The sequence below is a fragment of the Sceloporus occidentalis genome, unplaced genomic scaffold (assembly GCF_023333645.1).
Source record: "Sceloporus occidentalis isolate IW3139 unplaced genomic scaffold, rSceOcc1.0.p SCAF_7, whole genome shotgun sequence".
NCBI lineage: Eukaryota > Metazoa > Chordata > Lepidosauria > Squamata > Phrynosomatidae > Sceloporus > Sceloporus occidentalis.
Window position 1 is genome coordinate 25,640,076 of NW_028316987.1, and position 13,965 is coordinate 25,654,040.

The following is a 13,965-nucleotide window of genomic DNA, read 5'->3' on the forward strand; positions in this document are numbered from 1 at the left end:
GTTTGAATTTGCTAAATGGCCAACACAGCTACCCCTGCAATATATTAAGATGATTAACATAACTCATATTTAGACTTTACAATTACAGACAAGGATTATTATATATTTTTTCACATACAGCGTTTAACAGGCCTAAATACCATAAAGGCACCAAATTCTCTCTGATTTTGGAAGCTAAGCAGAGTCAGCCCTGGTTACTACTTGGGTGACTATCAGGAGCTGTAGACTACATTTTGGAGAAATGAACTTGCAAAACCACCTCTGTGTATTCCTTGCTTAAGAAAGCCCTATGACAAATTTATGGGGAGTCACCATAATAAGTTGACCAGTAAATTGAAGGCTCATGAGACCACAAGGGCCATTCAGTCCAACACTCTGCCATGCAGGAAGACACAATCAAAGCAACCTCAAAAGACAGCCATCCACCCTGTTTAAAAAAACTCCAGAGAAGGAGACCACACAGTGAAGCAGTGTATTCCATTGTTGAACAGCTCTTATCCTCAAAAGGTTCTTCCTAATGCTGAGGTGGACTCTCCTTTTCTGTAATTTGCATCCATTGCGCCATGTCCCAATCTCTGAAGCAGCAGAAAACAAGCTCGCTCCTCCCTCAATATGACATCACTTCTAATATTTAAACATGGCTATCATGTCACCTATTAATCTTCTCTTCCCCAGGCTAAACATACCCAGCTCCCTAAGTCTCTTCTCATAGGGCATGGTTTCCAGTGTCCACTGTTTCCTCTGGACACAATCCAGCTTGTCAACATCCTTCTTGAATTTGTGGGATGTGACTAAAGCATGCAGCACCAAGGTACTCTGTTAGATTAGGAACATAAAATATGACAATGTATTTGGCATAAAGTTATCACAATTGGTATATTAAAATACAGTATATTCAAACAATTTTAGAAACAGAATTTACTTGAAAAAAATTTGTAACAAATGGAGCAACAATCTCCTGAACTGCACGGTACCTCTTTGGTTTTGCTAATTTATGTGGAACAGACAATTTAAAAAAACACCAAAAAACCAGAAGAAACCATTGACATTAGTAATAAAGAAAATTATTTATATTTCCTCTCCACAGTATCAGACAGACATAAAGCACCCATTCCCAGAAAAGAATTGAGGGGGGAGGGAAATGTGTGGAAGGGAGGCAGGGCTAAGATACAGTGAACAGACAGGTTATTTAATCAGACTCATTTTCCAAGCTGTAGTTACCAGTATCAATTTCAGTTTCGGTCTTTGCTTCTGCTTCGTTATGTTTGTCATCAACAGTTATCATAGACTTCTATAAACTGGATTGACGCAAGCTTTTCTACCCTTTCACATATCAGTTTATTTAAATTCATTAAATTCATTTAGATTAACCAGGTGTTCCTGTACTACCTCTTTACTTATTCTGTGCTGCATTTCCCCTATTGTGTCCTCTCTTTTAGAATACTAAAAGGAAATGACATTTAATTTGTATGAAATGTTGAGAATTATATTTTGTTTTGTTTGTTTGCTTTTTGCTTAGATAGATAGATAGATAGATAGATAGATAGATAGAGATATAGAGATATGTAAGAAGGGCTGGATTAGTCAAAAGAAAACAATTCCAAGTATTCAAATATGCCCCTGGATTATTTGGGAGTCAAAGCCACTATATAAAATACATCCCATTAACTCTGGTGGCTTTGAGTCCTAAATTTGAAAAATAAGACAGATTACAGTCATTTCCAAAGAGAGAAATAGGAAGGAATGGAATAGCAATAGCAACAGCAAGTACATTTATATACCACGTATCAGTGCACTTAAGCACTCCCTAAGTGATTTACAAAGTGTAAGCTTGATTGGTGCTTCAGGCCATCCTGGTTAGAATCATTTTTGTGAATCCTGAGACCTGGAAAGAGAGAAATACAGCTAAATATAGCTAGAAACCGGGACATTTATCTGGCCACACTATAGCTGGCCCTGTCTACATAGACCAGTTTTGCTCACACATGATAGTCTGCCTATATCATCCAAGGGAGATACAAGTCCTCAGGACAGCATAAACAAAGCTACCAGCCTTGATGCACTGTGTGAACACAGCAGATGCTAATACTTTGGGGCAAAATGCATATTTGGGCTGCATAGTCTGATGCACTTCATGGTGAATCTGGAAATCCTCTTCTCTTGCAGTCCAACCTTGCAAGGAACACAGGTCAACTGAGCAACTGGATGCCTGTCTGTGACTAATATAGATCTCACATCCAATTTGTGCCAGTGTTTTCTTTTAGAGTTCAGATAAATGTCTGGTAAGACAATATTCTGTACCCTATAAAAGGCTGAATTTATGTGCAAGATGAGTCCAGGAATGGTTCAAAGGATCATCTAGTTGGAAAAGAAGGGGCATGTTCTTTTGAGATGAAGAATGTCCCGTGTTCCATATCCTTTTGGAAGGAACTGAAACCACAATATGAACCTCTCTACTGTCCTGTTGCTCTTTGTTGGAAAGAGGTTGAGGATGGGCATTCCTCAACATCTGGGTATCATCTGAAACACATCCAGATCATTCTTCCTGATCTATTGACTCCTTATTCAGACAGTTTGTACAGATGTTTGTTTTCACCTGAACATAGTCTGTTGATAGAGAGGCTACACTCTGTCCAAGAGCCCAGAGATGGAATGTCCGGGAAGACTGAAGACTGCAACTGTTTTTTGACTATTCCCGTTCCTAATATCTGATTCATGTCCATTTCTCCTCTGGCACACAGATTGGTCTGTTTGCCCAATGCAGAGGATTGAAGGATATTGTTGACAAATGATGGTATATATCTCATTAGAGGACGAGAAAGTGAAAGCGCCTCTAATGTGAGTGATGTGATTAAGTCCTGTGATAACACTTCTCAATAATCTTTGTCACCCTTTTCTGCATGCATCCAGCTTGTTGATATCTTTTTTGAACTGTGTTGCCCAGAATTGGACTCAGTAATCCAAGTAATATCTGACCAAAGTGGCACTACTGCTTCCCTTGATTTGGATATTATACCCTGTTGATGCAGCCTGCATAAACATCTGCACACAATAAAATGTTTGCATAAAATTTACTGCATTAAACATTGATTCTCTTCATATAGCCCAGGGTGAAGCAAGCAAAGTACAATGAGTTGATTTGAAAAGACTAATCTTTTTACCTTAAAATTCATTGTAGCCTAGTTCATGGGCCCCCCAAACTATGGACCCCAGGTTCAGAACCCTTTTTTCTAGGGCTTCCTTCAGTTCATTCCTTCTTTTCAAATATGGGGCAGTTATGTTAGTTAATTATTTTTCACAGACAGCGTTTATATCTCAGGCTTTTACTGCTACAATGATATACTTGTTACTCTTGCATATTTCCCAATGGGTTAAAGAACCTGTATGTGTGTAGTTATTACCATGCTTTAGTTTTTCTCCAAGTTCTGAATGATGTATCGTTTTTAAAAAATCCACCCCTTAATGAAACTTGGCAGCCAATCACAAATATAAATCTTTTATGTCCTGCTTTTGATAATTAACTTTTTAAAAAATTCTAATAACATTTCCATTGGAGTCATTTTTTTAATAAACACTTTTCCCCATAAACCATCTTAAAAAGAGATTATACAAGTGGCTTTTAAACAATTAGTCCTTTGAAATATTTAATTGGAGAAGATAAACCTGTAGAAAATCTAATGGAGGCACAGCTCTTCCACACTCAAGATTATCTATCTGTCACCCAGTGACCCATCTCCTTCACACTACGTTTTAATTTTTGTACCAATTATACAGTATATGGATAATTCCTATTAGCATATTTATGGTCATTGCTTCATATTTATTGTCTGCACAACTCATTAATCTTCGTCCAGTGTGCGGGGCTGACAGCTCAATCTATTTTGCAATCTTTGGGCGGCAGCCATATCCAAAAAGGGCTTTGTTTCCCTGTAAATAAACTGTGTTTGGGACCAGAGAACAATGGTGCATCATACAGTGATTGACACAAGCCAGGGCTGCTAATCAAAAGTAGATTTTATTACCAGATGAGTCAAGTGCATTATGGGGCCATTGTTCTAGCACTGTCAGGGCAGGAGCGGATGTGGTCAGTCACCTTCTCAAGATGGGTTGATTGTTCTCCAAGATTACACAGAGTTGCCTTATTATCCAGCCCAGACAACAAGGCAGCTCCCCCCAAACAGACACCTTTTGCAGAAACTGCCTGTGCATTGGGCTGATTTAAATTGCTAATGTGTAATCTGTCTAGCACAGATGTGCAATGAATATTGGGATGTTTTGCATGTCAGTTGAGGAGGGTGAAAGATGAGGTGATGATTATTCAATGATAGCTACTGGACATTTGCCAGCGGTTGAGTTCTAGCACTTTCCACTGACACTAATCAGATCGTTTTCCATAGCTTCGTTCCTTTTGTCAGTTTGGTAACCATTCATGTAAGCATATAATACAGTTTTTTCCTCCTCTTCTATTAACATACTTATTAAAACATTTTTTTGCATTTTAATCTAACTTTAAAAAATTAACTTCCATCTCAGATAGGATGGAATATAAGCAAATTATCCACTGTGGTTATTTTTGGGGGCCTTGGAATATCAATTTCCACTGGGATAGGTTTTTTTTAAAGTACCCCCAAGCCTCAATAATAATAATAATAATAATAATAATAATAATAATAGGAACCCATCTGCTTGGATTCCAAGTGATTAAATGGAATAATAATAATAATAATAATAATAATAATAATTTATATTCCGCTTAATCACTTGGAATCCAAGCAGATTACAACAATAAAATGAGATACAGTTAAAAATTCTAAAAACTGCTATCCCTCCTCACAGTATAAAAATATAGTAATACTAAAAAGAGATTAAACCAGAAAGACATTAAAACAATAGTATAAAATAACAGTTAAAATCAATAGAAGATTTGTAAGAAATTTATAGCAGGGTACAGATAGGATGGAAAAGGGGATGGAGAAAAAGGGTGGTGGTGGGGGGTGGACCTAGTCTGGAAATGCCTGCCGGAAGAGATCCATCGTAATAGCCTTCTTAAAGATTTCCAGTGTGGTAATCTGATGGATCTCGTCCAGCACGTCATTCCAGAGTCTAGGAACAACTGCTGAAAAGGAATTCTGGGTCACTGCTGAAAGTCTAGTCCTTTTTGGTTGAAGCAGATTCTTGCCAGCAGAACGAAGAGTGCAGGGAGGATGATATGGGAGAAGGCATTCCCGCAAGAAATCAGGACCCAAGCCATGTAGGGCTTTAAAGGTATGAAAAGCTTAGTGAAATGTGGGTACATTAACAACAGACAGAGTAATCGTTATCCAAGTGTGCAAGTCTAAACATACACAGCAGTGACAAGCACTATTATGGCACAAAACAATGATAAACAGAGTTATGACTAAAAGAGAAAATCATTCCAGTTTTTTTTTCCCCTATGGCTACATACCAGTTGTACATTGTATTTTTATATTAGGGTTTATGCCTGATTCACCAAGTTCAGCCAATTGCCAAAATTCCAATATGTGTTTTTGAGAACTGCAAGATAAATTACAGTCTCATAAATAAGACTTTCACTCTTTATTTGCAGGAATGGATTTTAAACAAAATTCCCTGGCGCAGTAACACACAAGAACCAAAACAACTTTCAGAAATAGGCAACCGTTTCTTAAACTTGCCATTCTTGCCCATTTAATTCTTGCTTCACTGAGTAAAAGGGAGCTCACCCAGCTAAGCTACCAATGCTTTAGCAGATTGCTTCTGTGCTCAAAACTGATTTAAAGTTTTATTAGTGTTTTATGTGGGATATATTACATTAGATATGGATATTTGAGTGTATTAATGGTTCAGGAAACATTCTATGTAGTTAGGATCTCCCATGTATACAACTGAACCAGTTGCAAGGGCCACCAACTGAAATGATCATATAAATAAATAATATACAGTGGTACCCCGGGATACGAATTCACCGCGTTACGAAATTTCCGGGGTACGAAAAAGTTAGATTTAAAAAAACTGTTCCGGGTTATGAAAGATTTTTCGGGTTACGAAAATCTTTTCGGCGCGTTTCGGCGCGAAATTCAAAGCGCGGCTAGCGGCTAGCGGCTTTCCAGCGGCTTTTCGGGTTGCGAAATGTATCGGGTTACGAACGGCGCCGCGGAACGAATTAAATTCGTAACCCGAGGTAGCACTGTATATTTAATACCACAGGTAGTACAGCCTGTGGAATTGTTGTTTTGTACCTCCAAGTCATTTCACTTAGGGTGATCCTAAGGCAAACCTTATGGTGACCTTGAATTGCAGGTTTAGCCATCATTTGTAAGTAAAGAAGGGGGAAATGGTTGAAGAGCAAGACGAGCATAAAGGACATGGTTCTATTCTACAAATATATGTGATAAGAGTGAGAAATAATCACACAGGTTAAATGAAAGACTGTTGCCAGTATAGACCAAGATGAACCTCAATCCACCAAAATCAATAAACCTAATCAGGTCTTTAAAAGGTTGGTGCATTATGTAACAAATGGAAAATGACAGGTAGAAACAGGTATCTTGCACTGGATAAAAAAAATCTAATTATACTGCAAAAAGATTCTTGAATTGCTAGCTTGAAGACTGTTGCATATTTGGACGTGGGTTTCATTATGCCCTTGAACTGAAATAACCTTTCTAAATTTCCTATTTTCTGTTTTAACATCCATCTTAAGAAAGAATTTTATTACATTCAATAAAGTAGCCTATTAGTTTGTGCTTTTAGATGACACTAATAAAGGAGTTCTTATCCACTTTCTGTGAGTAGGGCGATCACTCTGGATAGTCTTAACCAGTACCTGGCCAAAGTGTTAGATTTGCCAAAGAATTGTTAATGACTTGGTTGATGTGTCTCCATTTGAAGTGGATTGCAAACTGCTAGGTTGGTGGACTTTATGGACACATTCTTTTGTGAACTTCTGTTGTTGCAAATTTTTAAGATAGATGTTAAGTTAAATACAATATTGTCATTTTCTGCTTTATATTTGGACTGTAAGACTATAAGCCAGCATGGTGCAGTGGTTTGAGCATTGGACTACAACTCTGAAGACCAGGGTTCAAATCTTCGCTCAGCCATAAAACCCACTGGGTGACCTTGGGCAAGTCATATATTTGGTCTTGGAGACAAAGGCCAGTCCCCTCTTGCCAAGAAACCCCATGATGGAGTTGCCATAAGTCAAAAATTACTTGAAGGCACATAACAACAACAACAAATTACTACAACCAGTGTCTGTACTAGGGAGGAGATTGGGAATTTTTAACATCCAATAACATTTTGTTCTGGAGAATGAATTCAGTCACTGAACTATTATTAGTCTTTAACATAGCATGCATCACAAATTAAACAATTCTCTTGCACCATCAAAACAGCTTTTGTTCTCCATATAAGATGTGAAGGATGAAATGTCACTTATTTGAAACACTTAATCTTCCCAAGCAATCACATGTAGATTTGTTTTATCTTATCCTGTTCTGTTTTCATAATGCAGCGTATGACATTGTATTAAGTCATGGAGGCTTGATGTGTGAAGGTGTTCATACATCGCTCCTTAAGAAATCTTCATCAGATCAGACACTATTCCAAATGTCAAGCCCTTCTTTTTTGACAAGCTATTCAAATTGTGTTTGGAAACCAATTCCTAATGTAATATTGGATAATACTGATTACCTAGACAGGAGTAGGGAACTTCAGGCTTCTGGGCCAAATTCAGCCTTCAAGTCTGAATCTAAACCTTGGGGTTCTCCACAGTCTTACCCCATTATATCATTCATTGGTAGATTTTGAGATTATATATATATATATATATATATATTGCTTGTTTCTGTGTAAAAAGATTGAAATGCCTCTCCTAAGGCTTAATTAGGAGTCAGTGTGGCATAGTGCTTTGAGTGTTGGACTATGACCCTGGAGACCAGGGTTCAGTTTTCATCTTGGTCATGAAACCAACTGGGTGACCCTGTCACATTCTGACAGCTAGACTGATGTACAGAATGAAATCCTTGAACCAGTGACTGCTACTGAAAAGAAAAGAGTTCTTTAACTTTGTATTAGTCAGCCCTTCATATCTATGGGGGCTCCATTCGGGAATCCCTCCCCACAGCAGATGCCAAAAACTACAAGACCTCAAAATCCTGCTGGTTTTAATGATGGCTCTGTGCATGTGGCCACATGCACTTGCCGCTGGGGTGAATAGGGCAGAGCCATCCACATATATTCAAATCCACGGATGGCAAGTTGGGGCGGGTGGACTATAAAGGACTTTTGAGACAATTAAATGAAGGCATTAACAATGTGTATCTAATGCCTGTAGCAGATGGGAAGGAAAAAGCAGCTTGATCCTGTTTTTTCTCAAAGCAGGTCAAAACCCTGCTGCCTGCACAGCTCACTCTCAAAGCAGGCTAAATGTGCACAGCCTGAGCACACAGCATAGCATTAACCAATGCTGCTGGGTAATTTTTTTTTGTTGCTTCCCCACCATACATGCACACCGTCGCACAAACACTGGATGCAACCCCATGTGCCTCCTACATCCACCCAGACACCATCCCATTGGATTGCCTCCCCATTTATCTGTCATACAGTCACATATTTGTGATCCTCTCACCTCTACAGGGCATCTGAGCATCAGTGTGCCAAGTGATACATTGGCAATGCACAATCATGAGCCTACATGTCCCCCTGTTGGACTGTCTGGTTAGTATATATTGTTTATATTGTAATTACATCCATTGGAGTTGTTGCACTTTCATTGCTTTGCTTTGACACAGCCCCACACTCGTGTCAGGCTATTTCTTTGCAGAGTCGAAGGTGTGCATTGGAAAACACTTTATTTTGCCTGTTTCACCCCTTAAGTATTCATTCAGTAGCTTCTGCGAATGCTGTCAGTTTTTGTTCCTGAAAATGTATTAGTACAAGGTGGTGAGATCCAAATAACTACCCTCCACTTTCACTTACTGGGGAACTGCATTTTTCTCCCAGCATTCTGATATCATAATGCTGAGAAAAGTACAGAGCTAAGAATCTTGTTGAAACTGCTTCTACACTATGCTATGTGGAATAAGAGTGCCATAGGTTATTGCATGTGATATTACTGAGTCAAGCCCTGTATTTTCAACACCAGACTACAGAAATAATATATGGCAGCTCTGACATGGCTAACATTTTAATTATCTTATTATTTTTAAACAACCAATGTAAGACAAAGTATCATAAAACAAGTTAAGTGTTCAAGTATTTCATCACATGCAACAATGAGATCTGGCCATAAAGACAAAAAGATCCCAACAGGTATATTCAGTGGAATGACATAAGCTTAAGCCGTTCATAGTGGTTTAGTCCACTGACTGTGTAAAAAAAAGGACATCAGAAACCAATATGCTATATAACAACTTTATTTTTATTGTATTAAGTTATGAATATATTGATATAATTTTTCAGTGAATGCTTCTGATGAAAACTTTTCTAGGACTCTGGTTCTTCCAGCAGCTCCCATTATTCTCTTTAAAGCAGGGTCTTTGACAAATTTCTCCATGGCTGCTGAAAACTCGTTTGGACAAGGCTCACACAAGAAACCTGTCACATTGTTTACAATGGATTCCAAAGGTCCCCCGGAATTTACTGCAATGACTGGGCATTTCATGTACATAGCCTCTAAAGGAACTATGCCGAAATGTTCATTACTTGGTGTATACAGCACACAAATACAGCTACTTAGAAGAACTATTTTCTGTTCATCAGAGAATGATCTCAGGAATGTGATCTGCTCTTCAATGTGAAGCTTAGCAGCAAGAGTTTTCAATTCTTCATAATATTCTACATTTTCCTGAACTGCTTCATCATAGCCACCAGCTAAAACCAGGTGAATTTCACTCCATTCCTTAGCATCAAGTCTACTACGAAGGTCATGCAAGGCTTCCAAAGCCAACACTAGATTTTTTTTCTTTTCATACCTATTGATGGAAAGAAACAAGAATCTCCTTTTGGGAACTATGTTAGCTACATCGGCTGAAATGATAGTATCAAATCCATTGAAATTCAAGGAAGGATACAAAACATCTGGATTCACATGAGACAATGATTTGAAGGTTTCTTTGAAAATGCTTGCTGTGAAACAACTGTTGACAAGAATACAGTCAGCCATGCCAGTTGTATACTCTTCCAACCAGTCCAGTGGAGCTCTATAGATACGTTTAATAAATGATTCCCTTTTAGTTAGAAGCTGATCCGGGAAGTGACAATAAAACAAAACCTTCTTGCGGGTCCGGGCTAGTCGGAGAACTGGAATGCATGCAGACACCTGAAGAAACAAAAAAGCCAACACAGGAATGAAAACTGCTGCAGTGAATAAGAGGGTCTCGCTTTTATGCTCATCGAACTAATCTGTTTGGCTTTGCTCTAGTCTTAACTTTCCCAAGACAAACCCTCTTGGTCTGACATACATTAATTCTTTAGGTTTGGATAGATACCATTTAGGTCAAGACAGATATAATTTGTTCTCTCAATTATGAGATATGATATAATAGGCATCACTGAAATCTGGTGGGATGACTCTCACGATTGGAATGTAGTAATAGAGGGGCATAACCTTTTTAAGAGAAATACACCAAACAGGAAAGGAGGAGGAATAGCATTATATGTCAGGGATGTTTATACCTGTGAATTAAGTGGAACTATTTATACCTGTGAGGAGATCCATGACATATTCTGTAAGCCAGATGGAGAACAGGGCTCTGTCCTGGGCCCAGTGCTATTCAACATCTTTATAAATGACTTGGGAGGACAGAATTATCAAATTTGCAGATGACACCAAACTAGGAGAAGTAGCTAATACCCCAGAGGATAGGATCAAAATTCAAAATGACCTGAATAGATTAGAAAGCTGGGCCAAAGCTAACAAAATGAAATTCAACACAGAAAAATGTAAGGTACTGTAGTTAGGTAGAAAAAATGAAATGCACAGATCTAGGATGGGTGACACCTGGCTGAATGAAACTACATGTGAAAGGGATTTAAGAGTCCAAGTAGATCACAAGTTGAACATGAGTCAACAGTGCGATGTGGCAGCTAACAAGGCCAATGCGATTTTAGGCTGCATCAATAAAAGTATAGTGTCTAGATCAAGGGAAATAATAGTGCCACTATATTCTGCTCTGGTCAGGCCCCACCTTGAATATTGTGTCCAGTTCTGGGCACCACATTTAAAAAGGATGTTGAAAAACTGGAACATGTCCAAAGGAAGGTGACTAAAATGGTGAAGGGTCTGGAAACCATATCCTATGAGAAATGACTTAGGGAGCAGGGTATGTTTAGCCTGGAGAAGATAAGGTTAAGAGGTAATATGATAGCTCTGTTTAAATATTTGAAGGGATGTCATATTGAGGAGGGAGCAAGCTTGTTTTCTGTTGCTCCAGAGAAGACCTGGAACAATACAAGCTACAGGAAAAGAGACTCCACCTCAACATTAGGAGGAACTTTCTGACAGTAAGGGCTGTTTGACAGTGGAACAAACTCCCTCAGAATGGAGTCTCCTTCCTTAGAGGTCTTTAAGCAGAGGCTGGATGGCCATCTGTCGGGGATGCTTTGACTGAGATTTCCTGCATGGCAGGGGGTTGGACTGGATGGATCTTGCGGTCTCTTCCAACTATATGATTCTTAACAGGAAGCAGAACTTATGCTATATTCCCACTCTTTCATATGTCTTTTCCCAGCTCATAGAAAATGTGCTACTGTATTTACTTTGGAAGAAATGGAGGAACCCTTCAGCCATCTTTATTCAGGCCATTCTTAAAGATTACCTCCTTCCCTTCATACTTCTGCCTAATTACACTTGTCTCTCCATATTTGCTAGGGTTAGGGGCACAAGAGCCCTGTGAATATGGAAAAACGGCAAATAACAAAAACACTTTGAGTTTTTACCTGAGGACACCTCTCTAGGAATCTCTAGGTCCTCCAGCGCAACTCTGTGGTCAACGTCCGACGGACACTGACCATAGAACTGCCATGGAGGAGCTACAAAGGCCTAGTGTAGTCGTCTCTCTAGGTCTTTCAGTGCAACGTTCAGCTAAAGTTGACCACAGAGTTGCAGTGGAGCACTTTGGTATTCCTAAAGTACATATTAATAGGGTTGCATGTCTCGGATTCTGCCGGGACATTCAGTTTTGGGCTGTATTGAATGTCCTGGCCAGGTTTCAGGCCCAGTCCCGTTGCCACCGCAACCATGTGACAGTGGTGACCTGTGGGGCCTGCCTGCCTCGCTAGGCCTCACTGGCCTTGGATGGGGCTCAGGGTGGGCCCTCCATCACCGCCTACCAGGCAAGGTGGTGCCTCAGCCAGCCGACTGGGCCCCGAGGAGCGAAGCCTCTCCTCCAGCGGCAGTGTATCTGCACAGGGGCCAGCCGGCTGCATGAGGCTCTGTGCTGCAGAGCAGGTGGTGGCTGAGGAGGAGAGGCCTTACCGCGGCGGACTCTCTCCTTGGGCTCAGCCAGCCGGCAGTGAGAAACCTTTGCAGGCTGGCTGGGTGCCAAAGAGAGAGGCTGTGGTGGCAAGGCCTTCTCCAGAGGCAGAGGATGCACTGCGTGGTGCATCCTCCGCCTCTGAGAAGGTTTGCTGGCTAGCTTGCAGTGGCAAGGCCTTCTCCAGAGACAGAGAAGGTGCCGTGTGGGTCCTCTGCCTCTGAGAAGGCCTTGCTTCCGCGGCCTCTCTCTTCGGGGCCTACCTAGCAGGGAAGGCCTTCTCCAGAGGCAGAGGAGCGTCCTCCACCTTGGAGAAGGCTTTGCCACCTAGCTGGGCCCCGAGGAGAGAGAGGCCATGGCGGCAAGACCTTTCCTGAGCCAGAGGACACTCCTCCGCTTCTGAGAAGGCCTTGCCGCTGCAGCCTGTCTTTTTAGGGCCCAGCCTGCAGGAAAGGCCTTCTCCAGAGAACGCCTTGCTGCCTAGCTGGTCCTCGAGGAGGACGCTCCTCCACCTCTGGGAAGGCAAGATTTGTTCAGCGGAGGTTTGCCATGGCTTTCCGCAGAGGAGGCTGAGAGAGTGTGACTTGTTTGCGGTCACCCAATAGGCAGGGAAGCGAACCCTGGTCTCCAGAGTCCTAGCCCAACGCACAAAGCTACATCCCAAACGTCTATCCAGGACCGGGAAGAACGTCACCATGTCCTCCATTTTGAGCATGAGTGAGTAGCATGGGCTTATACCGTTTTACATGTTTTGTCCTCCATTTTCCTTGCCCTACATTTTGTGGAAGGTAATTATGGCGACCCTACGTATTAACCACACCCATGAATGCCAACGCTGCAGATATTGGAGGGATGGTTGTACTGCCACTTGAGCTGCATTGGCACCACTATAACCGCCGTTGCATGGAATCCTGGGAACTGTAGTTTAGCTCCGACAGAGGAGGCTAACTCTTCCTAGGATCCCCAGCCCTGAGGCAAGGGCCAGCGACAGCGGTCGGAGACGGGGGTCATTGCAGCACCTGGTCGCAGACGAAGACGTCTGCGCTCTCTCCGCTGAGGAGGAGGACGTGGAGGGCCAGCCAGGCCATGCGGAGGGCCGCGCAGAGGGCCAGGCCCCTTCCCAGGATGCTCCGCGGCAGCCAGCCCCCCGCCGTCCTCACGTCCAGCTCCAGCGCCTCCGCGAAGCAGCGCCGGGGGTCGAAGCGGGGCGTCCAGATCTGCACCCGGCAGCCCCGCGAGCGCAGGGCCAGCGCCGCGTCCAACACCAGCCGCTCCGCCCCGCCGAGGCCCAGGTCCGGGTGGAGGAAGAGCACCGCCGGACCTCCTCCTCCTCCTCCTTCCCCCTCATCCGCCGCCATGATAGCAGCTTCTTCCCTCAGCTTCCGCCTCGGGTGGCGCCAGTGCGCATGCGCCCATCTCCGGCCCTCATCCGCCGCCATGATAGCAGCTTCTTCCCTCAGCTTCCGCCTCGGGTGGCGCCAGTGCG

At 41.9% G+C, this 13,965-nt stretch overlaps 1 protein-coding gene across 1 annotated transcript; it reads right to left on the reverse strand.

The window, feature by feature from the left end:
• Positions 1-9,403: 9,403 nt before the first annotated feature.
• ALG2 (ALG2 alpha-1,3/1,6-mannosyltransferase) lies at positions 9,404-13,942 on the reverse strand. The gene is made up of 2 exons (XM_089532440.1): positions 13,499-13,942; positions 9,404-10,324 (listed from the first exon to the last, which is right to left on the reverse strand). Exons 1-2 carry the CDS (start codon positions 13,916-13,918, stop codon positions 9,425-9,427), a joined length of 1,320 nt encoding a protein of 439 aa, XP_089388566.1. The 5' UTR covers positions 13,919-13,942; the 3' UTR covers positions 9,404-9,424.
• Between the last annotated feature and the right edge of the window lie 23 nt (positions 13,943-13,965).

Bases quoted from the DNA above. Each gene is read 5' to 3' on its own strand.
- ALG2 (XM_089532440.1), bottom strand. From the start codon at position 13,918: ATGGCGGCGGATGAGGGCCGGAGATGGGCGCATGCGCACTGGCGCCAC. The intron at 10,325-13,498 runs GTGCTGCAATGA...TTGTTTCTTCAG, and splicing joins ACGTCTTCGTCTGCGACCAG to GTGTCTGCATGCATTCCAGT.